At 37.8% G+C, this 26,762-nt stretch overlaps 2 protein-coding genes across 3 annotated transcripts; both read right to left on the bottom strand.

Annotated features, from left to right (window-relative positions):
- Positions 1 to 643: 643 nt before the first annotated feature.
- On the bottom strand, positions 644 to 17,509 carry LOC143860996 (vacuolar protein sorting-associated protein 45 homolog). 2 transcript variants are annotated; one of them, XM_077371875.1, is made up of 13 exons: positions 17,078 to 17,509; positions 16,453 to 16,648; positions 12,662 to 12,741; positions 10,805 to 11,032; positions 10,490 to 10,615; positions 10,294 to 10,374; positions 10,060 to 10,201; positions 9,751 to 9,929; positions 6,174 to 6,329; positions 5,158 to 5,265; positions 4,946 to 5,082; positions 3,479 to 3,610; positions 644 to 1,122 (listed from the first exon to the last, which is right to left on the bottom strand). In XM_077371875.1, the coding sequence occupies exons 1-13, from the start codon at positions 17,165 to 17,167 to the stop codon at positions 1,065 to 1,067; spliced, it is 1,713 nt and encodes a 570-aa protein (XP_077227990.1). In that variant the 5' UTR covers positions 17,168 to 17,509; the 3' UTR covers positions 644 to 1,064. The 2 variants fall into 2 exon arrangements, with proteins under 2 accessions (XP_077227990.1, XP_077227991.1); XM_077371876.1 differs by having other exon boundaries at positions 4,961 to 5,082.
- A 1,238-nt stretch (positions 17,510 to 18,747) lies between these two features.
- Positions 18,748 to 26,762, bottom strand: LOC143861061 (kinetochore protein NUF2 homolog). The gene is made up of 11 exons (XM_077371947.1): positions 26,556 to 26,762; positions 26,243 to 26,458; positions 26,063 to 26,153; positions 25,792 to 25,971; positions 24,067 to 24,156; positions 21,895 to 22,002; positions 20,322 to 20,375; positions 19,898 to 20,012; positions 19,644 to 19,801; positions 19,423 to 19,518; positions 18,748 to 19,307 (listed from the first exon to the last, which is right to left on the bottom strand). The coding sequence occupies exons 1-11, from the start codon at positions 26,714 to 26,716 to the stop codon at positions 19,227 to 19,229; spliced, it is 1,350 nt and encodes a 449-aa protein (XP_077228062.1). The 5' UTR covers positions 26,717 to 26,762; the 3' UTR covers positions 18,748 to 19,226.

Here is a 26,762-nt window from a genome sequence, read left to right as displayed (position 1 = left end):
GCCATTATATCAGCACGAATGCATGCACCAAATCCCTTTAGAACTCCGAAATTAGGTGTGCTCAGACAAGAGTAGTGCTAGGATGAGTGACCTGTTGGGAAGTCCTCGTGTTGTACCCCTTATCTCTTTAGGGTTGAGCCTCCAGCTCAATTGGTTAAGACTTTGTTACGCAACGTTGAGGTTGGAGATTTTGTTGTGCACCAAAATCCACCGGGACAAGTGATTACAAGCCTCTAATTTGTGAAGGTTTTCCTGACAAATGTAGGGATTTGCGAACTAAACCAATATCTTTTTGAGTTTTTATGTGATGGATCAAATATCAAGGGCAGCACCTATGCCTATATACCCCCATTGGGCGCATGAACACACAAACACCATATAACTTTACCTTTTGAATTTTTACATGGTGTTTGCCCATGGGAACGAGTGTTCATTACGTGCATGAACGATCAAACCCTATATGATTTCAGTTTCTTTTTAAGGATCCATTTAAAGGCCACAAATTGTTCAGAGTATTCTCCAATGGTGGTAGATTTAGGTGCAGAGTCCATCACTAACAAGGCCTAGCAGAAAAATGGTTTAGACCTTGAATAAGATAGCAACCCCTTTTACCTGTGTTGGGGGCCTTGGGGCATACCCGGTAGAGATGAACGGTCTGGAAAGATTTTGGAGGATTTGGTATAAAAAAGTTTAAAAGACGGAAAGCCCAATCCTTCACGGATTTCCTTTCCTTCGAAGACCAAACGACATACAGAGGTGGAAACTTGGAACAGTGTTTCCTTTCCATCTCTTTCTACGCCTTTCTTGCAAACCAAACGGGCCTTATTGCAAAAAATAAGTCTCAACACATGCTTTTTGTAGATATAAAACAGGATATATTGGAATCAGCAGATTTTGAACCATGAACTGATGATACAAATCAGGATATATTGGAATCAGCAGCACCAGGGTCTAAGTAGATTTTCGATTTGCATGGGTGGTGTTCGCATTTATTGGAGGCCTTTTCCCCCCCAACCCCTCCTCCTTTTCGCATTTAGATGGCAACGTATGGGAGCTTAGTGGTTTCAAACTGCGCTGCTGGACCGAGATATCCTCTGTGCCTCTTCAAGGTCCCTCAAGAACCTGCAATTTTTAACAGTTATAATGACTTGGCATAGAGAGTATACTAACAAAATAATAAAAGTAGTAACATTAAAAATATACCATGATGATCAACCAATGAGACTGAAAGAAAATCACGAAACACAAAACATGTATTTCACTGGTGGATACCGATATACAAACATTCTTAAATGCTAACACGAAGATAATTTGGTGCCAAGAATCTCATGTAAAAATGGCTGCATGAAGGGAACACGGAATACATGGGGCTTCAACAAGGGTTGTGACAAAGCCTGATTGCGATAAACTAAAGTCCAAACGTGAAAAAGTAAGAAGCAAAGTAACCCCCATAAATAAAGAAAGAACCTAGAGAAGGAAAACCAACGCCGAAATCAAGGGAATCCACCTCAAAATGTGAAGGATCCACACATTCTTAAAGCAAAATCAGTCGTCCAAATAACTGAGGAGCTCTCCGCAAAAACATTTATTGATATGGGTTAAAGAAAACCCTGAAATTAATCACAATCATCTATCTAGATTAATCCTAAGCAACATTTCCAATGCATAAGGACCACTTAAAATTCAAATAAGAAAATAGGAGCTGACCTGATTTTCACAAATCACACTTTTTCTCTCCATAATGGTCTCCTAAAACCAAATAAATTCCAACACAAAACAGAAAAAACCCCTTGATAAACCAATGATCTGGGGTTAAGCTCAAGCCTAAGAATGCTCCTCAGGTCACAACCACAAGGTCATGGGTTCAATACCAGCTTATCTAGCAAAAAGAGAAGAAAAAAAACAGTTTTATCTACTTAGGACTTTCATAAATTTCAAGCAACCCATGAACAATAAACAAAAAACAGGTTTTCTAATTCCCCATAGTGGGATTTCCTCTCTTCTATAATAAATTCAGTTTTGTTATAAGAAAATTACAACAGCGCCTATAGGGAAGGGAAACAAAGAAAAACAACCACAATAAATATGTTACAGATGTGATATCTCGACCTCCACCCCCAAAAAAATAATAAAAATAAAAATTCTCTCACAATTCCAACTTTGAAGAGAAACTCATGTTGACTTGTCATGAAAGGTTTAGTGAACACTTCTCCCTCCCTCCCTCCCTCCCTCCCTCCCTCCCTCTCTCTCTGACATGTAAGCTTGAGATTGAACCTCCGACCTCACCCTGGATTCTACTTCCTCTCTTACAAAATGGCAATCTACCTATGTATTTGGTTCGCTCATGGAACACTGGACTTAGGCAATGCGAATAGTTACTTGGAAGTTGGGAGTCACAGAACATGGGCATGGAACGAGTATCATGAAATCGGAAGTAAAAATTAACGTCCTCCCCCATATCAACTCACAGCTACGGATTGCCATAGCCTGATAATATTCAGTTTCTACACTTGACCTTACTATCACACTTTATTTATTGCTCTTCCAACTTACCATGTTAACACCGACTAATGTGTAGTGCCCCGAGGTAGATCTCTTATCTCGAGGGAACTAGCCTAATTGGAATCGGTGAATGTTGAAATATCCTTATCACCCTTGTTCTAATACAAAACACCCTGACCTGGTGATGATTTGAGATATCTTAGCATGCGATGAACAACTTTCGTGTGAGTTGTCCTGGGTGAATTCATGAACTGAATGACAACACTCACTACATATGTTAGATCAAGTATGATGATGGTGAGATATATCAGCTTTCCTACAACTTCTAGATATATCCTTAAATTATCAAGAGGTCTACCATCTTCTGCAGATAACATATGATTAAATTCCATAAGTGTGTCTATTGGCTTCACCCCAAGATCGTCAGTCTCTATTAAGCGATCTAACAAATACTTCCTCTTAGATGAGAAGACACAATGAGAGGATCTTGCCACTTCGATAGGAACAATAGAAACAGGAGGAAATGGGTAAATCACAATCAGAAGGATCAAGAGTAACAATAAAAATAGGAGATGAATCAATAGGAGTAATAGATAGAGTCAAGGATGGGTCAGTACATTGGATTGAAGAGTCAGATTGTGGAATGTGGGTGTGCATGTTAGTCTTCCTCTTGTTGAAGAGGAGAGTCTTCCTCAGTCATGGATGTCAAGAGGCTCCATAAAGAAAGGTACAGGGATCATAAACTATGAAAGGAAAATGAGGCAATGAGGCAGCTGTGCTGCTCTTGGATCAAATATGAAGGGCGGTGCCTCTTGGCTTGCACGAGCAAGCCCGATCGGGCACCATATAAAATCTCGCTTTTATATTATGTGTTGGAGTGTGTGTGCCACTTGTGAATCATGTTTTAAAATTCTACACATGTACTAATACTATGCATGTAAGAGATACTCAACAATGTTAAAAAACAACAACAAACCTCTTAGAATTGAGAACAACAGAACCACCAAGTATGAAACGTGTCCCAGAATTGGTGGCATTCTGTAGAGCCACAGAGCGTGCCTCCTCGTACGTTGTTCCCCCAACAATGAAGATTACTACCTCCTGAGGCCTGCATCAACATGAAATATATAGGTTTTTAAAATGTCAAGAGAAAATGGAAACAATACACTTGATGATAATAGTAGCAATAGCAGCAAAGCTCATGTGTTTTACTAATAGGACTTTGTTTACAGGAACCACCGACTATTATCAGCCACAAATCCACTAGAATTTACAAGGGGCTATAACCCCTTGTTGTTTGTGTTTGAACCTCTTTTCGAACTTCAGTATTTTAAAAGTGAACCCATTCCTTCTTTGTTTCCAGGAACCACCAACAATTATCAGCCACAAATCCACTAGAATTTACAAGGGGCCATAATAACCCCTTGTTGTTTGTGTTCGGGCATCTTTTCCAACTTTGGTATTTTTAAAAGTGAACCTGTTCCTTCTTTTTATAGGCTCTGTATTTTCACTGCGTTGATGACTCTTTTGACTATGGAATCAAGCAATCATCTATGATATGGAAAGGTATAATAGTAGCAATAGCGGCAACGCTCATGTGTTTTACTAATAGGACTTTGTTTACAGGAACCACCGACTATTATCAGCCACAAATCCACTAGAATTTACAAGGGGTTATAACCCCTTGCTGCTTGTGTTCGGACCTCTTTTCGAACTTCAGTATTTTAATAGTGAACGTTCCTTCTTGGTTTCCAGGAACCACTAACTATTATCAGCCACAAATCCACTAGAATTTACAAGGGGCCATAACCCCGTGTTGTTTGTGTTCGGGTATCTTTTCCAACTTTGATATTTTTAAAAGTGAACCTGTTCCTTCTTTTTATAGGCTCTGTATTTTCACTCCGTTAATGATTCTTTTGACTATGCAATCAAGTGATCATCTATGATAGGGAAAGGTACCTGGAGAAAAAAAATTTAACGATAAAAATAAAACCTTGAGCTCAATTTCCAGAAGAATATCCACACCCATAAATAGTTTCTAAGTTTGAGTAACCTGCTTGCTCATGCAAAAAAGGAATACTATCCCGCCAACCAGTAGTGCTGTTTCTTAACTGCTGGAAGTACCTCCAATGCCAGAAATTAATTGGCGATCACTTTGATTCTCTCGACATATAGGAAAGAAACCATTTCTTTTGAAGTTGGGAATGAACCCATGACCTCGAGATTGCAAGTGTTCTTTTCTTTTCTTTTCTTTTATTTTGCACTTGAGTTACAGGCCCAAGCCCCAAGACACCAGATAATCATGATAGTAGTGACATTTCCAGCAAAAGGCTAAATGGGGATTACAAATATGTGAAAGCCTTCCACTAAAAATTATTAAGTTCTGTGGTTGAATTAAACAATAACAAAGGTGTAACTGCCAGATTTTTAGGGGATCATATACTTGATGCCGACAAACCTGCCCTGCTGAAAGTGATTTCCAACAAATGGATAATCAACATCTTTGAGTCTCCATTTAGTGATGCTTTCCATGGTTTGGAACAGTAAAGGTTGGTGTTGCGTGTACACATTCTCAACTCCCTGTCAGCCGATAATCCAACATAAGGCTTCAAGCTCGAGCTCTTAAAGCAAAAGGCACAAGTTGAATAAACAAACCTTAAGCCCGCGGGCCATGTTACGGGCGATATTCAGGAAATTACGATTGCCGTACAGATCACCGGTTCGCTTATCAACACCAGCTTGCTTTAAGAGGAATTGTACAAGCTGTTTTTTCATGATGACCAAAAGAATACTGCGATTAGACTCCATAGAGACCAAGACCAGTACATATAAGCTCAGACATAAAGATTTGAGAACTGGAGAACTAGAAACTCCAGGAAAAGTAAAGTGAAGAAACTCAGAACTGTTTTTGAAAAGCACAGTCCACTGCTGACTTCAAGGAAGACATGAGAAAAGGCAATCTAGAAATAATGTAGAAAATAGGAGCCATTCCCCAAAACAACTAGAAAGTATTTATAACAAATTTTCCAAATATGAAAACCAGGTTATAAAATTAAAGAAAAATATTTTTGGAAATCCCAAGCGAGTTGCCTGAAAACTTGCCCAACCCCTCCTCTACCAGGGCTGTTCTCAATTTTTGGCTTCAGGAGACTTTAGCTTCAGAAGGTCGTTCCCTGAACATCACGCCACAGGTAAAGAACATAGAGACAAGAACTAGAAGTTTTTACAAACATGGGCAGTGTGCAGAGTAAAACTGGAGCAATGTCCATTTCAAATAAAAGAAAACGTGTTTAAACATGTGATATAAAACAAAGTAATGAAATATCAGAACATACAAATCAATATGCCATTCAAAAATTTTTTTTTTTTTTTAAAAAGATGACTCAAATAATTAACATTCTGAAGGGGGCTCGAAAAATATGAGGTACAAGTGGAAAAGCATCTGGTCACCAGAAACTAAACATGCCGCTTATATTCTAGTCACAATTAGATTGAGAATGCCGGTAAAAGTCACAGGAGAATTCCTAGTTAGCATTCCACGATGAGAGAGCATCATGGTGAAGAGAGGAACGCATATGATGGCCACTCAATGCAAGATGAGAAGCCAAACAGCAAAACAAAGCATTCAGAGCCAAAAATATTAAATGGGAATGTGGGTTTAGTTGCATTACACCAGACTTGTACTTTGCAGACCGTGAAGCTAGTTTGTTAAAAAGTTGCATCAGCTGAACTGGGCTTTCCTTCTCATAGCGCAAAGTATATAACATTACTAGACGCAAACGGTCAATATCAGAGACACTTTCATTATTTAGGAGCTTAGTAACAGCCTGCATAAAGAAACACAGAAAAGAAAAAGGTTATATTATATAGCAGATGTGCGTGCTTCAAATTGACGTGTTTTTGTGTGCATGTATGACAGTGCACAGTGTATCAACCTATCCCAGATAAGTTACAACCATGGTTTTAAATTTCGGCCGAAATACCGAAATTTCGGATTTTGGTTGGGACCGAAACCAAAACCACCAAATTCCAAAATTTCAGCCAAAATTTCGAGGAAATGTAATTTTTTAAATTTTTTTCCAAAATTTAAGCTGAAATTCGGTAATTTCTGCCAAAATTTTGGCATATTAATGAAATTTGCTTTTTTTACCGCATTTCGGCCAAATTTTTGGTTTTGGCTAGGTCCGAAACCGAAATTTTAAACCTTGGTTACGACTACATATATTTATGTGGTTTCTCCCCATCTAATATCTCAGACTAACTGAATATGATCATCTGCAATCAGAACATCTGAGGTCCCCATGACAAGAAATGGAAATCTATTTCAGGTTGTAATCCACCTTTAGGACTATGCAGTGAAGTCTTGAGTTAGTGAATCCAGATAATGGGTGAATGTTAATACTGAAAAGTTGATACTCCTGACATTGCAAGTATCATCAGAAATTTTGGTGTTACCACATCTCTTTTCAAGGGACTGATGGGACCGACCTTGTATTTGGCGGTGGACCCCTTTGTCTAACCCACTGTTTCAAAACTCCCTGCTTCAATCGTAGACACGCCCAAGTCAACTCCCTTTTACCTTTGCCGAGTTCATGTCTGACTCCGTGTTTTTCCCTACCAAGTCAATCAAAACTCCTTTCACTCCCCCATGTTAACCAACTACTCGACTGTACCAAATGAGTACTTGGTCGTGCCGCATCAGGTTAACTTTGACTTGCTTTGGCAACATTTGGGTCAGCATCCATTTTTGAAACCCTGGTCTTACCACAGGTCCCACTGACTTTACCAATGGGAGTGACAAGACCAAAATCTCATATGCGACTTACAAGTCTTCAGGACCACTAAACTAATTATTACATACTATACATATATGCGCATGTACAATGTACATATATAGGAAAATGAGATTGAACTCCATTGTTTTGACAATGGCACTCACGTTATTAAACATTTTTTGATGGCTGTAGATAGCTTATTGGGAACTGTAACAGTCTTTAAGAGCTGAGAAGTGCCAAATGGAGGAGTGCCATTATTAAAACATATAGGCAGTTACACACCTTTGTAATTTCATTTGGTGCCTTTTTGTATCACAGCCATCATGTATTTCCAACCAAAAAAGTCATCACTGTTTAGGCAACATGATCATATGAGATTCAAACTACCTCACAAAATTGCAGAATGAGAAAGTGCCTAGACAATGGGACCCACCTCATCTCCTACCTCAGAAGACCACTCTATTCAAACCCTCTCCTGACTCTGATCTACCATCTCAAACCCTTGTTGGAGAGAACGACCCACCTCTGATACCATAAAATCTCTGTCGCCAGGATCCTCCAGCTCCATCGTCGCCATCCCTCCTTCCACCTATCCTGCATCTAACCCGTAGACGATGATTTCTTCACCGACAACAACGATGATAGCAACGATTGGAGCCATGAATCCCGTCATTGTCCACCCCCACCCCACCCCACCAAAAAAAACCCCACCCACCCTATAATTTTGTAAATTTCAACAACTTCTTCATCTAGGAAGGGAAATTATGGCTTCCAGAATCAGAAACAGGCAGTGAAATTAGGGTTTCGAGATAGCCAAATCATGGTTTCTTTTTTTCTTTGATGGTCTCTCCTTCGACGATGACAGCAGCAACATTAGCAGTGGAGAGAGAAACGAAATGGTGGGACTGCAGTTTCATCCATGGGATTGAGTGGAAGTATTATGGGCAGAAGCATATGCTAAAGTACCTGAAGTCTCGTCCTTAGATTGAAAGCTAAGACCAGCTTTAAGGGCAACAAAATGCTGACTAAGCTCTTGAATCACCCAATCCTTGGGTCTGATGTGGAATGTCCCAATTTGGAAAAAAATATGATAGAGACGTAATGCCCCCAAGATGAAGTGACAATAGCAATGGAACTTCTCCGTTACATATTTTTTGGAAAAAGATGAGGATTCATATCCAAGCAAAAGTCTTTAGGAAGTCGTCATTTTCCACAATGATTGCACATAATCGTGTCACGTTTAGTTGCAGACATTATCAGTCAATTCTAGCCATTTCCTTTGAAATTTCAGCCCCTTTACCCCCTCTGTAATTTGCTGCAAGAAATGAATGCTCAGAACTAGTCGATCCAGAACCCATAGAAGTTGTGTGCCTACTAGCCTCCCTCTAACACAGTTATAAATAGATTCTAAGGGGAGAAGATTCCTTTGCCAAAATCTGAACTGTTTGAAGTTCAATTTCAGAACCTTAGTTATAAAAGACAGGCCAAAAATTCAATAACCCTTCGTTTTCCCATCTATTTTTAAAGGTCTTCAGAAACACACAGTTAAAGGTTGATGATAGTCCAGTCCCTCCCTCCCACTTTCGTATAAGTAAACTGAAAACTTTCTCAACAGATATATTGATGCATCGTTGCAATCTTTTAATGGAAATGATAAACACGAGCCAAATCATCTCTCTGTGAGTAGGTTTGTGCAGCAGCCTCCCAAATTTCATAGGCTGTCCAAAGAAACAAAAACTACAGCTAATATTGGGCTCCATTGAATGAAGTATCCACAACAGAACCATGAGATTCTCACTCTCCCGCCATCTGTGGGATGGATCATCTCCCTTTGGCTTCTTCAATTGGCCCATTATATAACCCAATTTTTTCCAGCTCACAATAAACATTATTGCTGATCATGCCCATTCAAGATAACTTCTCCCATTCAGGCTAACGTGGTGTTCATCAAACTTGGGTGGTCATGTTTCAGCCGAAATATTTCGATTTCGGATGGTACAGAAAAAAAATCCACTTGGATTAAGAAAAATACCAGATTTCACCTGAAAATTTGGGTAATTTCAGGAATTATTTAATGTTTTGGTCGAAATATACAAAATATGCAACTTTCCAGATAACTCCACTTGTAAAAAAGAGAAAAAAAACAAGGTTCCTTTAAGATATTTCTAAAAAACGACAAAAAATAAAAAGAAAAACCAGTGGTGAAGAATCTTGCCTGGATTTCGGCCGTGATTGCCATCAAAATGTTTCCATGACTTTACAAGATTTTGGCCGAAATTTCCTACCTAACCGAAATGAGAAAAGAGCTTAAATAAACTAACCATGCATACAAAGGTGTGGTCCCTATGGCCAACCCCATGAATATCTTCCTAATCTTCTACAAAAACAACCTTCGCTAATAGAAAAGAAAACAGAAACCGGCATATAAATGGAAAAAACAAATTAGTATAAACCATATAGAAAGATAAACTACCTCGAATGCTGCCACCTGTCCACCATTACAAGCTAGCTCTTGTTCTGTTTGTGAAACTAACATGAGCTTCCGCCCATCAACAATCCTGCTCATTTCTGTAACCATTGTTACATGCTTCGAAACATTCCCATGAATCTTTCGGTACTCAGGGTAGTTGTCAACAAATTTGGCCATGTCTTCTGTAAAAGATCAAATAATTAATTGGCAGGTTAGTTATCTTTAAGAGATACACTGGAAACCACAAGGCTAATAAGGCAACTATGACACAAATTAGCTCTTCAAGAGATCAACAGAAAGCTCAATATGCACCTATGGTTTGTATGTTCTGGTTACTCTTCGCGAGCTGCTGGAACTCATCTACCATCCGCTTGATATTCATTCCAAGATCTCCAAAATTCTCATACATGTTAGCCTTAAAAAAGGCATCTTGTTCAGATGATAGCACCACCTTCTATAAGCAGTTAATAGTATTAGGATTTCCATTACCAAAAATGGGACAAGTAATTAAACCAAGGAAACTAAAGTAGGAGAAATAAAGTCAACCTGCTGATCCTTCTGAACTTTGGCAATATCTCTCAAATCAACTTTATTATCTTGAATACCTATCAGCTCATGGACCATTGCCTGTGGAAAGGAAGAAAGAGTAGTTTCACTCATTCCAAAAAAACAAAAAATAATAAGAGAGATTTATTTTCCATTTATGGAAAAAAATGAGTGGCAAGGCTATGATCATTAGTACCTGATATGTCCATTGATTCAATAATGGAGTAACAGGGTCATCCCTCCTATCAATTACTAACAACAGTGGAGAAATCTCAGTTCGCCTGAAATCAAAAAGAGCAGGCTCCTTTTCGTACATAACCCTCTGCAGTGTTTATTCAAACCAAAAAATTAAAACCAAGTTCTTAGGGACGGATTAACGAAAACAAAACATTTAACCCCAGAAACAGGAACCCCAACATCTGTATAATTTACGACAATATGAGATATGCAAGTTAAACCCATACAAAATTTACTGATTACAAAATGTGATTTTTCATAATAACTTGCTCACCGCTGCTTCCTGTGCAATAGTTCTTGCAATATCAGAGGTCCGTTGATATCGAATTACAGGCCGACGTTTTAATGCCAAGAAAACTGCAGAAATACCATCAACCACTCGCTCACAAAAGCTCTGTGAACTTGGAGGATCCACGACTGCTGGGAGCATGTACATGTGATTCAAATGCAAATTTAAAGTGAAATGGTAAGCATCAATGGCAACAAAGTCCAAATAGAACTCCTGCAAGATAAAATCAACTCATATGCCTCAATAACAAAAATTGAAAAAGAAAAAAATAAAAAAAATGTAAAAAAATGGAAACCGGATCTTAATCTGAAGGAAGTAGGTTAAGAAAGTGGATCTTAATCTGAATGAAGTATATTATGAGAAAAATATAAGAATTTTTAATAGATATATCACTCAAGGGATTTGCTAGGAACCATCGCAGAAGGCATTTCGCAGAACGGCTGTTGCATGAGAGTGCACCCACATCAGATTAATTAAATGAATAAGACAAAATCTGAGCCTATGTGGCTGCACTCTCATGCAACAGCAGTTCCGCCAAATGCCTTCTGCAATGGTCCCTAGCAAATCTCATCACTTAAACACTAGAATCTAAGAATTACTAGGTCACAACTCAGAAGAGAAAGCAGGACTTATAGAAGGGTTAGATAAGGTTTTATCTAGAGATGGTAGCTCTTTGAGAGAGGTCCATAGGGAAAACAATGTTGCAAATAAGGGATCACCATTCCTGATGCTTCGGAACATGCCCATTTTAGTATGAAAAGGAACACTGATACAATCACTCATCGTGACAATCTCCAAGATTTTGAAATTCTCATAATATTTTCAGAACAAAACTCCCCAATATTTCCTGTCATTTTCAAGATATATATGTGTGTGTGTGTGTGTGTGTGTATTATATTTTCTCCTGTGATATCTCCCTATACCCACACTATGTCTCAATATCTACACTTTTCATACCTAAAACATGTCTTAAAACAATCTATTTAGACATCAAACTCCAGATGGCGCCCATATCTTTGGTCGATGAAGCTCCATATCAAGACCCAGGGCTAACTGGTTTGATTGGTTCCTCTTTTTTGTTCATGCAACTATAAACCTTGAATTGTTCTCTATCATGTTCGTGGAAGGCAATTCTTCAAATTTGTTTCTTGGGCTACATCAGGTTAGCCTACGTCCTCGGCTATGATATTCAGATATGGACACAGATACGTACACGGGAATAGAGATATGAGTCAACGTTATCCAAATTCTAGGACACGGATAGAGATACGGGTGTTACATACCAAGAGATTAGACACAAAACATATATACACAAAAATGCCATAAAACTTAATTAGATTAACTTAGAAGATGGAACTACTAGGAATTTTAAAATGGCATCCATAAGACTCATTTTCAAAACTATAACTGCAAATATGTGACACTAACAAGCAAAAAGAATTATAGTTATTCAAAGAGAGTGACATATGTTTCAAATATTGTAGTTATTTTGACCAACATAAGCATCCACAGAGTATACAAGTATCCGAGTAATAGTATGGGTCGTATCATGTGAGGCATGGTATGATGAACCTGTATAAGTATTTGAGTATCATAGGTCCTTGGAGAGTTGGTATATTATAAATGAGATTTTAGATTTTAGTGTGTTGGATGTCTCCTTTGTGAGCTCTAGAAGCCAAAGAAACAACATACAGTGTGTTCAAAGGTGCATATAGGTCGAGTTCTGCTACAGAGGATGCTATGCCCGTCTTTGTACTAATGGCATTGTAACCTTAGAATCATGAAAAAAAGCTATCAAAATAAATGGTAATAGATATAGTGCCATAGAGAATACAATGTCACCTGAACTTGCTGGACAACTTCCTGTTCATCTGCATCAGCCAGAATCTGAAGTTGAGAAGGATGCAGAATGTTAGAGAAAACTGCAAACAGAATATGGTTGGTTACAGTCCAGAAAAAGTTCAAAGAATAACTCAGTAGTATTATACTATTATTACAAAAATGGTTTTTTAGTGCAGTAGAAGCCTGCAATAACTTAGCTCAAATACCAAATCATTAAGAAAGCTTACACACGATGTATTCATGGGGGACTCCTGGTCCCTTCTTCATGTAACCTTCGTATGAAATATCAATATATATATATATATATATATATATATAGGGAAAGGTGTGCGTACTCGGTCGAGTAGATAAGCTTATCTACTCGGTCGGGTTAAAAACAGTCGGGGCCCACATTTTTGGGGTGATCCAAACCATTCATTTGAAAGGCCCTTACCTAGATAGGGTGTCCACAAAAAATCAGCCCCATAGGATCATCTTAACCCATGCAACAGTGGAGGGGAAAATGGGGAAAAATGGACAAACACAACTTGTCCACAAATCTGCCCATTTTTCCCTCCACTGTTGGATGGGTTAGGATGATCCTATGGGGCTGATTTTTTGTGGACACCCTATCTAGGTAAGGGCCTTTCAAATGAATGGTTTGGATCACCCCAAAAATGTGGGCCCCTACTGTTTTTAACCCGACCGAGTAGATAAGCTTATCTACTCGACCGAGTACCGCACACCTTTCCCATATATATATATATATATATATATATATATATATATATATATATATATATATATATATAGAGGAATACGATTGTGCGGTGGACCGCACCAAGCTTAGGTGCGGTCGAGGGCCCCAAACTCATGTGGGCCCACTTTGTTAGGATGATCCAAAGCATTCATTTGAAAGGCCCTTACATAGATGGCGTATGTAAATCAGCTCCATAGGATCATCCTAACCCATCCATTTGTGGAGGTCAAAATGGACAGACACCGTTTGCCACAAATTTGCCCATTTTTGCCCTCCACTTTTGGAGGGGTTAGGATGATCCAATGGAGCTGATTTTTTGTACACACCCTATCTATGATGGGGCCTTGCAAGTGAATGGTTTTGATCAACACAAAAAATGTGGGACCCGTTTGGGCCCTCGACCGCACCTAAGCTTAGGTGTGCTCGACCGCACACTCCTTTTCCTCATATGTATATATGAGAAAACGGTTCCTACACATATGTGTAGATAAGTTCTCTACACACTAGCTTAAAATACAGTGGGGGCCACATTATTTGGGTGATCCAAACCATTCATTTTTAAGGCCCTCACATAGATAGGGTGTCCACAAAAAATCAGATCCATAGGATCATCCTAACCATTCGAACTGTGGAGGCAAAAATTGGACTAATTTGTGAAGGTTTAAAGACATCCATTTTACCTCCACAAATCGTAGGGTTGGGATGATCATATGGATCTGATTTTTTGTAGACACCCTATCTATGTGAGGGCCTTTAAAATGGATGGCTTGGATCATCCAAACAATGTGGGCCCCCACTGTATTTTAAGCTAGTGTGTAGAGAACTCTCTACACACACACACACATATATATATATATAGAGAGAGAGAGAGAAAACGGTTCCTACACGTATGTGTAGAGAGTTCTCTACACACTAGCTTAAAACACAGTGGGGGCCCACATTGTTTGGGTGATCCAAGCCATCCATATTAAAGGCCCTCACATAGATAGGGTGTCTACAAAAAATCAGATCCATAGGATCATTCCAACCCTACGATTTGTGGAGGTAAAATGGATGTCTTTAAACCTTCACAAATTAGTCCAATTTTTGCCTCCACAGTTCGAATGGTTAGGATGATCCTATGGATCTGATTTTTTGTGGACACCCTATCTATGTGAAGGGGGCCTTAAAAATGAATGGTTTGGATCACCCAAATAATGTGGCCCCCACAGTATTTTAAGCTAGTGTGTAGAGAACTTATCTACACATATGTGTAGAAACCGTTTTCTCATATATATATATATATATATATATATATATATATATATATATATATATATATATGAGGAAAGTGTTTCTAAGCACGTGCTTAGATAAGCTTATCTAAGCACATGCTCAAAAACACATGTGGCACACATTTTTTGGGGGATCCAAAGCATTCATTTGGAAGGCCCTTCCATGGATAGGGTGTGTACCAAAAATCAGCCCTATGATATCATCCTAACCCTACCATTTGTGGAGGGGAAAATGGGCAGAAACATGGACACACAGTGTCTGTCCATTTTCCACTCCAACTTTGATTGGGTTAGTATGATCCTATAGGGTTGATTTTTTGTACACCCTATCCATGGAAGGGCCTTCCAAATGAATGCTTTGGATCCCCCAAAAAATGTGGGCCACATGTGTTTTTGAGCATGTGCTTAAATAAGTTTATCTAAGCACGTGCTTAGAAACACCTCTCTCTCTCTCTCTCTCTCTCTCTCTCTCTATATATATATATATATATATATATATATATATATATATATATATATATATATATATATATGAGAATAGAGTTCCTAAGGGTGCCCTCATATAAGCTTATATGAGGTGGCAAACCCCCACTTTTGGAGGGGTTAGGATGATCCAATGGAGCTGATTTTTTGTACACACCCTATCTATGATGGGGCCTTTCAAATGAATGCTTCGGATCATCCTAACAATGTGGGCCCCTTATGTTTTGTGAGAACCACCTCATATAAGCTATATGAGGGCACCCTTAGGAACTCTATTCTCATATATATATATATATATATATATATATATATATATATATATAGAGAGAGAGAGAGAGAGAAGTGTTTCTAAGCACGTGCTCAAAAACACATGTGGCCCACATTTTTTGGGGGATCCAAACCATTCATTTGGAAGGCCCTTCCATGGATAGGGTGTACAAAAAATCAACCCTATAGGATCATCCTAACCCAATCAAAGTTGGAGTGGAAAATGGACAGACACTGTGTGTCCATGTTTCTGCCCATTTTCCCCTCCACAAATGGTAGGGTTAGGATGATATCATAGGGCTGATTTTTGGTACACACCCTATCCATGGAAGGGCCTTCCAAATGAATGCTTTGGATCCCCCAAAAAATGTGGGCGGCCACATGTGTTTTTGAGCATGTGCTTAGATAAGCTTATCTAAGCACGTGCTTAGAAACACTTTCCTCATATATATATATATATGAGGAATAAGATTGTGCGGTCGACCGCACCTAAGCTTAGGTGCGGTCGAGGGCCCAACCACATGGGTCCCACATTTTTGTGTTGATCAAAACTATTCGTTTGCAAGGTCCCATCATAGATAGGGTGTGTACAAAAAATCAGGTTCATTGGATCATCCTAACCCCTCCAAAAGTGGAGGGCAAAAATGGGCAGATTTGTGGCAAACGGTGTCTGTCCATTTTGCCCTCCACTTTTGGATGGGTTAGGATGATCCTATGGAGCTGATTTTTTTTACATACCCCATCTATGTAAGGGCCTTTCAAATGAATGCTTTGGATCATCCTAACAAAGTGGGCCCACATGAGTTTGGCGCCCTCGACCGCACACTCCTTTTCCTCAATATATATATATATATATGAATGATAAGGCCTTGCAAATGAATGGTTTGGATCACTCCCCAAAATGTGGGACCCATGTGATTGGACAAGCTAGCTCACCATAAGTTTGGTGAGCTTAACCAACAGTTTCCTTATATATATATATATATTTGTCATTTTTCAAAAAAGAAAAAGAAAAAAAGAAAGCTTACACAAGTGATACTCTCCAAATCTTGGTCGAGCCAACTGGGTTCGCAAATGCTTGATATTTTCTAAAGTAGGGCGAAGAAAGTAAACTGCTTTGAGGTGTGCCATAGATTCTTTGGGCATGGAATCCACCAGTTCTACCAAAAACACCTCCTTCTGAAGTAGCTCTGATTGAGAATATGCAACGCTTACAATGCTAACCTGAAAAAAAAAATATGCATGTTTAAAATCTAGCTTTAATACGTAATCGAACTTGCAATTAGAATGACACAACAGCATATGAAAAGCATTGTTTTAAATTTCAGACAAAATCCGAAATTTCAGATTGCAGTTTGGATTTAGGCCGGAATTTGGTCATTTTGACCGAAATTGTAAAACTTTCGGCCAAAATCAAATGCTCATCATATTTGCAAGCAATTCTCCAATTCCAGGCACAAGAAACCTAATAAACCCTAATTCAGACAAAAACAACACAAATCCACGGCCATATAATTCAACAGATCTAAATCAAAGAAAAAAAAATAATAATAGAGATTTGAACGACTCGGAATAGATCAAACAGCAGAACTAGTGATCGAAAATCGCTAATAAATCAAAAAGGGGGGAAAAAGAGAAAATCAATGTCCGTACCGTCTGAGTATCGAGGATGAGAACTTTCATCCCCGATATGTCCTGCAACATCCGTCCGACATAATCTCTAGCGGCAGATATCAGCACCATCTTCGGATTGTAGATCCAGAGTCCAGACAACTAGGGTTAGGGTTTCCGAATTTGTTCTTCCTTTTGATGAAAACAATTAGTGCTTTTGTGTATAAGATGAACTGAATTTTGGGCCTCCGAACGTAACGATTGGCGAATTTCAGATGTTCGTTGCGGGGAAGAACGAAATGAAATGGGCGATGATTTATTCGCACCCCTTGTAGGATAATTCGCACCCTTGTTAACGTGATTTGACGCCCAAAATTCACGTTAACGGGGGCGTATTATCCTAAAGGGTTGCGAATTTATCATCTCCCGAAATGGGCGTACTAAAGATTGTTAACGGCCGAATTGTTTAGATCCTTGAATAAGGTAGCCCCCCCCCCCCCCCCCACACTTAATACTCTTCCTTCTCTCTTAACATGAATCCTTAGGATCTGTTCACTTCTTTTCCCCGGAAAGGGAAGGAAAGGATTTCGTTTTCCTTTCCTTTTTAGGTGACGTGGCAGAAGGAAAATGAATCCAGGGAAACTGTCAAGGAAAAGGTTTCGTTTTCCTTGGAAAGCCTCTTTCCCATATATTTAATGGGAAACTAAATCTCGAGTAACAGGAAAAAAGTCAATTTCCACGTCATTTTCAACTTTTAAATAAGAAATTTCACATCTGATAATATTTTTCTCTGGAAAAGAAGTGAATACAAAATTTCTGTCTTGTCAAGGTCTTGTCAGGAAAAACAGCACCAAGGAAAAGAAGTGAACAGAGCCTTAGTAGGACCAACAAATGAATGAGGGACACCATAAAAAGTTTACATTCTAAGAAAGTTACTTGGGCTCACTTTGTTCGAAGATCAAACCGCTCATTTGTTGCTACCTAACGTTCATAGGCCGTTAGGCCTTGCCCAAAAAATCATCTCCATAATCCTAACCCTACGAACCATAGGGATTTTACTATGAGGTCTCGTCATATTAGACTGGAGGGTTAGATCATTCGATGAAATGATTTTTGGGGCACAACCTATTCCTGTTGAGGCTCAACAAAAGAACAGTACGGATCTTCAAACCATTCAGTAGTTGGGTCCCAACGTTTCTATAGTGTGCCCCAAAGATCGTGGATATTTTGGACGGTTAAGATCATAGATACCACCTATCTATGGTGGGAATAGTTTAGATCATTTAAGTAGGTGGGCCCCGCTGTACTTTTCCTGTGTATATTCCCACTGGGGAGTGATATGTTTACCCCTTTTTATTACTTGGGACATCCACCCCTTTTTATCACTTGTTCTAGTGTATTAATCCTAACAAACTGACAATTACAATCAAATAAACGATTATTTAAATTCCAGAAGGGCAATGCTTACATTTAAGAAACAAAGCAATGGATTATGAACAATTCTTGAGATTAGATCATAGTCAGAACCTGAATTCCAAAAGCCCACCTCTCTAAAATTAAACTTTAGACTTCCTTAGAAAATACACTAGAACAAGTGAAACCCTAACACACCAAACTTCCAGACAAGATCAATGAACTAAAACCCATTAATCATGATCACTTGAAGAAAACCAGATGGTTCCTGACATACATAGAATTCCAATCAATACCAATAAATCTAAAACCCATAATGGATAAGTAAAACCCATATGGATTCCATTCTCAAATGTGAAATGATAGTTCAGATTCTTCAGAACCACAACATTCTCCAGAAATGGAGAGTACAAGTCCAGAAAACTTAGCGTACATCCAACAACAATTTAAGGAGGGGGAGAGGGAAGGAGGGTATCCTACAAACTGAAAATTTCCAATCGAAACCTTTTCCAACAACAATAACAACAAAAAACTCTACTTAAGTACTAAAAAACTCCACGGCGTCAAATCTTGAACTCACCTACATCCAACAACTATAACAAGCTGAACTTAGATCTGCCCTCGCATACTCAATAAAACCTTGAATAATGATCCACTTTTGGGGAGCACAATTCGAGAAACACCACTCTCGTCAAGGGACTAGGATCATCTTTTCAAAATAGGACAAAGACTTTCTCATGATAAAGACCATCCAATTTTTGGATTTGCAGTCTTTGACCTACTGATCTGCGACTACAGTTCCCAGCTCCTCCTCAACCCTCTGCAGAGCGGTACTCATGGAGTTGGAGTAATTGTCAGCCTACAAGCACCAATAAAAAGCATCTGAAACCTTTGCACTAACACCCCAAAACTATCCCAAACCAAGATGCAAAACAAAAGAAAACACACATACATAACCAAGCTTTCAAACATACCTCAGACACAATTTCTTCGCATTTATTATACAGTTTTTGTTGTGTAGCTTCTCCAGATTCTTTTACTGAATTGATCTCCGAGTTGACATTATCTGCCTATTATCAGACAATGAATAGAGACATCACACAATGAATAGAGACAAGAAGAAATTAGAATTAAAATAGCAAAAGCAAAATAGGGGCTTGAATCAAACATAAGGGTTAGAGTGAGTGAATCCTACCTCTGCAATTATTAGTTCAACATTCCTTTTCCTCGGTTCCAGATCATGCAGCTTTGCTTTCGTTTCTGACTTCACTTTATTAAGCTCCTCAATAGCCTCCATGTGCTTCCGATGTTTCTCTTTTTCTAATGCCTTTCTTGACTCTTCAACTTGTTCCACTAGCAACAATGAGAGAAATTTATTGCTAGTTGAGAACTTGAGATAAAAGAATAACGTTAGAAACAAATGGGAATTCACTGGTGTTATGAAGCCACCTTTTCCTAGCCTTTCAACTATTTTTGCTTTGAGAGACATCTCTGCTTCTCTACCTTCATTGAGCTGAGCTTTCAGACGTCTGATATGCTTATCAGTATCTTTAACTTTGTTTACCTGGTAACCACCAATGTTTAGGAACAAACAAACAACTTGACAATAGAAAATACTTGCATGGCACAACTTGAATTGGCACAGTATTCATCATTCTTCGTATATGGAGTTCATTTCCTAATAAAATTTTCTTCTCAAAAACACTTGTGCTGCATATTATGATTTGATGAACCGATTTTGTTATTTCTATGGAGTTCATTTCAAAGTGGATCCAATACAAGAGAACCTCCAGACCATGTCATTGTATCAAACCAAATAATGAAAGATTGCATGTATAGCCAAGAAGAAATCTAGGTCAAAGTACAACCAAACCTGTTCCTGTAGGCCCTGAATCTGTACTAAATGCTTGGACATTTTTTTGCACGCCTACAAAAGAAATAAAGATTGCTTAGCACAAACAAGAAAATGGGGAAAGAAAACAAATGATGCAAAAAATGAATGTGGATCTGAAAAATGGTTGTCACTGTAGAGAAGTCATTTCCTTTGACTACTAAATTTCAAACAAGATCGATTAAAAAGGTAACTTCATGGATGATGTACCATCTAGTAAATGCTGGATCTTTTGTTAATTATTTATTCAGGATATTCATCATGTCAGCATGAACTACGGTGCAACATGGATGCATTTGTAAACATGGTTATCAGTGAATGGCGATTTTCTATAAAATCCAACTTTCATCGTGCGAGCATACAAACCAAGAGTTTCAGAAAAATTTACCATTGAAAGAGAGGTCAATTTTCTGAAATAAACAAAGAAAATTACAGCATTAATGGTCGGGAAAAGAGAAAGGGTTATGGTAAAAGGAAAGCAAAGAGAAAAGAGAGAGAGAAGGGGAAGAAAGATGCTAAACCCAAAAATTTTAAAAACTAACTGGTCAACATAAATATCCTTGTCCTTTAAAACACAAACAGCATGCTTAGGGATTGGGATCAGTACACAAGGAGTAAGCATGCATGCCCAAGGTTTTAAATTTCAGTTTCGGTCGGTCACCATGAAAACAGAAAGATTTCAGTTTCGGTTGGAAATTCGATAGAAATCTTGTAAAACCACGAAATGTGCGGAATATAAGTAAATGATAGAATTTTAACCCTTTAAGATGAAACTTTAGGAAATGCTAGAATAAGAACAAAAACTTAAAAACCATTACATAAGCAAGACAACTATCCGTAATTATTTAATAATATCAAACACCAAGTGACATGCGTTGTCGAGCATGTCAGTGCACACCACATTTTATATGTAATTCATCTAAACATTTATACAAAATACATACACCACATTTGACATGCAATTCATAATAAAAATGATATATGACATGCTGATATAGGATACCACTAATGCACTTGCGATTTTGGTTTTGGTATGTATTTTGGTTTCAATATCGTTTCGGTACGGGTTGAAACGGAAACATTTCGATTGTTTCGTATCAATTTAGTTGGAACCGTGGAAATTTAAAACCATGTGTATCTTTGTGTGTATGGTTATGAATGGTTGTGAACACAATTGATATCTAGATTAAACAATGTGAATGAACATGTAGCAAGATGGTTAGTTTCATGATGTGTCACTCTGCAAGAATCATGGAGATGTATCTGGGCAGCAAGTTATACTTAGTTGTATAAATTTAATATTTAACACAGGTATCCAGACTCCAATCCTTATTTTGGCATCATCCACAAAAAGGACATCCAATCAGGTTATGGACTTTCATTTAGGAAGGTATCCTGCTTCACGAACCAAATCACTTGTGTATTTAGCAAACTACTATGATAAACAAGGGAGGCCAAGACAAAAGAGATGAGACTGGACTCCCAAAAAAGATATTAGGAATTTATAAAGCAATCTCTCCAATTTATCAAAAGAAAGTGATTCAAATAACAATACCTTGGAGTACAATTCAACAGTGGAAGTCCTCTCTTGATAGCATTGCTTTGCCAACCTTTCAGAGTTCTGTGCCTCAGCTCGAATTGATCTCTTCTCCTCCAAAGCACTCTTTAAATAAAAAATGAACCAGAAACTTAGATGATTGCCCAAGATCATTGAATACCCATGTAAGCACTATTTGATCAATACTGTCAAACAAGCCAAGATGAAGATAAAATAATATTAAGGCAAAGAAAACATGCAAACCGCTATCCAACAATGAATACAAATTCAAACCATGATATGACACACCATAAACCGAGGAAAATTAGCCCTTCATCTGCAAATCCATAATATATTAAGGTGGTAGGAGTGATTGAAGTAGAATGAGAATGAAACAACTGCATATGAAAGACAACTATGCACATCATCCCTGTAGTACTGACAGATTAAATAAAAACTGTTTATCAGCGAGAATTTCGTTTTAATTAAACCAGTATTCATCCAAAAGCCTTCCACAACTAAGTTTGTCAAAGAGGATGCTCAGAGTCACAATCTATATTAGATCATGTAACATCATTTTGTTAATTATGTAATTGTTGATTCAAATGGAAAATAGAACATGCACATCAAAATGTTACAATTTTCAACAGGAGGAAACACAACAAATGGAAAATAGAACTTAAAAAAAAAACTGTAATTTCTGGAGAGTAAGTACAACCTTATGATTAGAAAGATTGACCAGACTTAAGGCATGCTGATTGTAAAAACAAACAATAGACCTACACGATATTGATAACAGTATTATTATACAAACTTGGCACCAAATTCAAGTCGTGAGCATAATAGGGGTATGTTATCCATCAACAAGAATTGATGAGAAGCAATATAAAAGAAAGGAAGCAATGATTAATGTCTGTAATCAGAAAATCCTTTAAACGTAAAGAGCAATCGTTAGTAGCACCAATGTTCATTATGTTCACAGACTGGGCACATGAGTAGTTTGCAATCCACAGCAAATTTAAACCTCACTAAAGGATGATGGACATAGAAATTTCCAAGACACCAAATGTCTCTTTACTTCTCTCGTGGTTCTTCTCCAACTGCCCATGGGGAGGTGGTATTTTCATCTTCTCTTTGACACACAAAGTAACAGTGTATTGGCCGAATCAAAGAGTATTTCAAAGTAAACAACACATGAAGCTTTGGAGGTGAACACTGGCAGAGTTGACTGTCAACTTGTGCCATTCAAAAAAGAAAAATTGACTGTCAACTTTTAAGTCTCATAAGAAAAGGATTTGCTGCTTGGTGATAAATCATCTGTTTTTTATTTTATATTGGCCTATGGTTGAATCTTCCAGCATATGCTGCAAATGAAAATGAAGAAAATAAAAATAAGAATGATCTAAATATCAATGCATAAACCTTTTCTTCAAGAAAATCCAAAAAATAATAATTCTGATAAGAACTATCGGGGTCAAGATCATTGATGTCAAAAAGTCTACGAACAACGAGATTTGACTGAAGAAAACACACAGAGATGAACATGGAAAATCCAGAAAATATTAATTCTGATAAGAACTATCGGGTTCAAGATCATTGATGTCAAAAACTCTACGAACAACGAGATTTGATTGAATAAAACACAGAGTGATGAACATGGGAATGTCAAATTACATCAGAACATTTCCGAAGTGAAATTTGCAGTTAAATGTACGGTTCCAGTAAAGAATCTAAGTCCTTTATCTATGATATGTAGGTAGATATGCCAATACAAACTTGTACAAGTTATTGATGGCTTTTCTGGGAAAATGTGGTCTTAAATAAGTGAAAGAATATTCAGGAAACGGATATATACTTTCGGAAAACAACATTCTATATTTCTTGTTCTGTCAAAGTCACTACTAAAATATCATTCTCTATATATGCATGATGAACCAGAAGCCACACGTAGTAAGTGAACTTCATACGCCTACTTCTAGATTTACAGTTGGCATGCTATAAACAATTCCATAAAAACATATTATGCAGGGAGACAATGCAAGAGAATAAAGAGGCATACAGATTTTATCACAAATATTTAGGAAAATTTATTGAAGTTGGAGAAGAAAGCCTCTGACCATTTGCATAAAAAACTTCACTCAATCAAACAGGATTTAGATTATATGAACAAACTGGGAATAAGAATAATACCTGTATCTTGTCTGGTGACTGAACAATTTCAGATCTCAATTTGGAATTTTCTTGGACGTATTTTATTAACTCAAACTCGGCATTAGAGATCTGCAAGAAAGATGCCCAAGGTAAATTACTGTCAAGAAGAAGAAAGTGATTAACAATCTTGTATTAAAATGATAGCAATGCTTTCATGACCCCAACGACAATAATTTAAAGTAAACACAAAGAGTTGATATCCCTGACAAGATTGATATCTCTGACAAGAAGACATTCTAATCTAAACAACTAGAACAGTTATGCAGTCAAAATAGGAAGAAGAACATTTATTCCAGGCATTTTAAACTTTTTATGTATCAAAAGATGAAGCATTACAAGCATCTCAAAATCCAATACTTATCAGACCACGAGCATCTCAAACTCTGCCTGTGTTTTTCACAGCCTGTCCCAAGCCAGGATAAAGGAGGAGGGTTGGCGTCAGGTTGGCAGCCAGACGTAAACTATGCCACTCTTCTATGAAAAGAATCCTATAGAAAATTTCTTGAATTTTTGCTAAAGGATTCATTTAGCCGACTCCAGCTAGTTTGGGACAAAGGCTTTGTTGAGTTGAGTTGAGATCAGACCACATCATTTGATCTTGTGTCTTAGACAAGACAGTCTTGTCTCTTGGATGAACACTCTAAATTTTGGACAATATACATTTCTCCATAAGTATCGGCCAACCATAATCTGAGACGTACGTACCAGATGATACTTAAGAACATGCCAACTAAAATAAGAGATTTCAGTACCAGACAATATTTTAGAGCAAGAATAGAAGACAATATCTCATTACGCTGAGACTTTCTTTCTCTAGTCTCTAAACCTCTATGGCGAAAGTGACAAGTTCTTAATTAGGTCAAGTGACTAGATTCTAGATTTAGTATACAATTGGATGCCCAACAATATCAAATTCATTGTCATAAATATGCTCTAGAGTTCAATATAAATACCACCAGCCAAAATAACACTTTCGAGTCTGACTGGCTTCTCATTGAGAACAGGAGCTCTTTCAAGGATTTCTTGGCACGGTTTCAGCAAGATCCAGAGAATAGTTTGTGATCAAGAAGACCCCAAGTCCAAACACATTGAGCGCCACCCTCTTTGTTGAAGGAGGTGATATCATTGATGAGATTCAGTGATGCGCAGCTAGTGATCACATAACAGCCAAAAAACCAAATATGTGATTTTTTTACAATAAATATTGGTGCGCCGCAATTTTTTCCTACATCTAATCAGGCCTGTAGATAATTTATACTGATGTTTGGAGCAATCGAGGTTACTCTAAGCCCGTACATTTTCCTAGGGGCATGGTTCTAATACAACATTGATGTTTGGAGCAATCGAGGTGAACTTTCTACACATTGAGTTATCTACTATCTCTAGATAATTTATATAGGAAAACCATATAGAGTTTAGCATTTCTTAAACCTCCTCGGGACAATGACTAACACTAAAATAACTCAATAATTATGAAAACAACACTGACGAACAAGATCAAACTACAATAAATTGACTCTGAACACTCAACCTCCCCAAAGCTGAAAATCATAAATTCCATTTCAAAAATAAAAAAGAATCAAGCAATCTCATAAAGCCTAATATTTTATTCATTTCCTCTTGCATATCTCTATTTACCATAATCATCGGAACACAATCACATGACAAAGAGATCTAAATGCATAGAGAGATGAGGCGCGGAACCTTTTGGTTGGTTTCATTTGTTTTGTCCTTCAACGAACGATAAGTAGCCTTCAGCGACATTTGTTGTTTGTTAAGGCTTTCAATCCTCTGTTTCAACTCTTTAACCTCTGCTTCCAGCTCAACAACAATGGGCTGCTCCATTCTGTTTACTTCTTCATGGTCCGCAATTTCCTTATTCAGCTGAAAACCCATCCAATATGTTACTTCAAATCTTCAATATTGATAATAAACACATAGAATAAGAAATCCGCTTGCTTAAACCTAAAATTACCTCTTCAATCTTTGCCTCCAGCTCTAACCGTCGCTCCTCATGATCATTCAATTCATCAACTATCGGCTGTAGAAGATTCAATTTATCCTCTCTGAGATAATTTACAGGCGCCTGAGTCAGATCCAAGCCAAAAAGAAATGAACAGTTTAACATGAAATAAAAGAAGATCAAAATCTTTACTTGAAGTAGATGAAATTGACAATGCCACTGATGAATTTCATGGTACGATCACGCTTTGGAGAAAGGAGATCTTTCAGCGTGAAATTGGCCGAGCATGTTGAATTTATCAGATCCCTCATTTTGTGGTATAAATTCAAGATCCGAATAGAGTGGTAGTGAGCATCAGGATTTTCCAGCAGTTGTAGGGCACTGAAGTCCACTTGTCCTGGATCGTCCCTGTTGATCGCAAAAAATAACTAGAAAAAAAAAAAAAAAACCAAGAACCCTAGAGGGGAAAAAACTCCAAAGTTTAGGGTTAGGGTTTGGGAAATACCCGAGGGGGTCGAGATTTTTGAGGAGGCTGGTGTATAGAGAACAGACGAAATCAGCCGTTGGATTCCTTAGATTCTCGATTTTGATTTCTGCGATTTCCCATTTGGAGAGTGCTTCCACAATTTCATCTTCAGGTAGAGTGGGGAAGGTGAACGACGACATGTCTCCGGTACGAACTGTTTCGGAAAAAAAAAAAAAACTCTCTTTC

Source organism: Tasmannia lanceolata, unplaced genomic scaffold, assembly GCF_043159265.1.
Source record: "Tasmannia lanceolata isolate RefF3 unplaced genomic scaffold, GAP_Taslan_0.1 ptg000037l, whole genome shotgun sequence".
In the NCBI taxonomy this organism is placed as follows: Eukaryota; Viridiplantae; Streptophyta; class Magnoliopsida; order Canellales; family Winteraceae; genus Tasmannia; species Tasmannia lanceolata.
The sequence above is the reverse complement of the archived record's forward strand: the minus strand, read 5'-3'. Positions and strand labels throughout refer to the sequence as shown.

Excerpts from the sequence above, each read along its gene's own strand:
- LOC143860996 (XM_077371875.1), bottom strand. The coding sequence starts at position 17,167 with ATGGTGCTGATATCTGCCGCTAGAGATTATGTCGGACGGATGTTGCAG. Across the intron at positions 16,649-17,077 it reads TCATCCTCGATACTCAGACG|GTTAGCATTGTAAGCGTTGC; the intron begins GTACGGACATTG and ends TTTTTTTTTCAG. Across the intron at positions 12,742-16,452 it reads ATTTGGAGAGTATCACTTGT|TTTTCTCTAACATTCTGCAT; the intron begins GTAAGCTTTCTT and ends TTCTGTTTGCAG.
- LOC143861061 (XM_077371947.1), bottom strand. The coding sequence starts at position 26,716 with ATGTCGTCGTTCACCTTCCCCACTCTACCTGAAGATGAAATTGTGGAA. Across the intron at positions 22,003-24,066 it reads AGTCACCAGACAAGATACAG|AGTGCTTTGGAGGAGAAGAG; the intron begins GTATTATTCTTA and ends TTTTATTTAAAG. Across the intron at positions 19,308-19,422 it reads GCGAAGAAATTGTGTCTGAG|GCTGACAATTACTCCAACTC; the intron begins GTATGTTTGAAA and ends TGGTGCTTGTAG.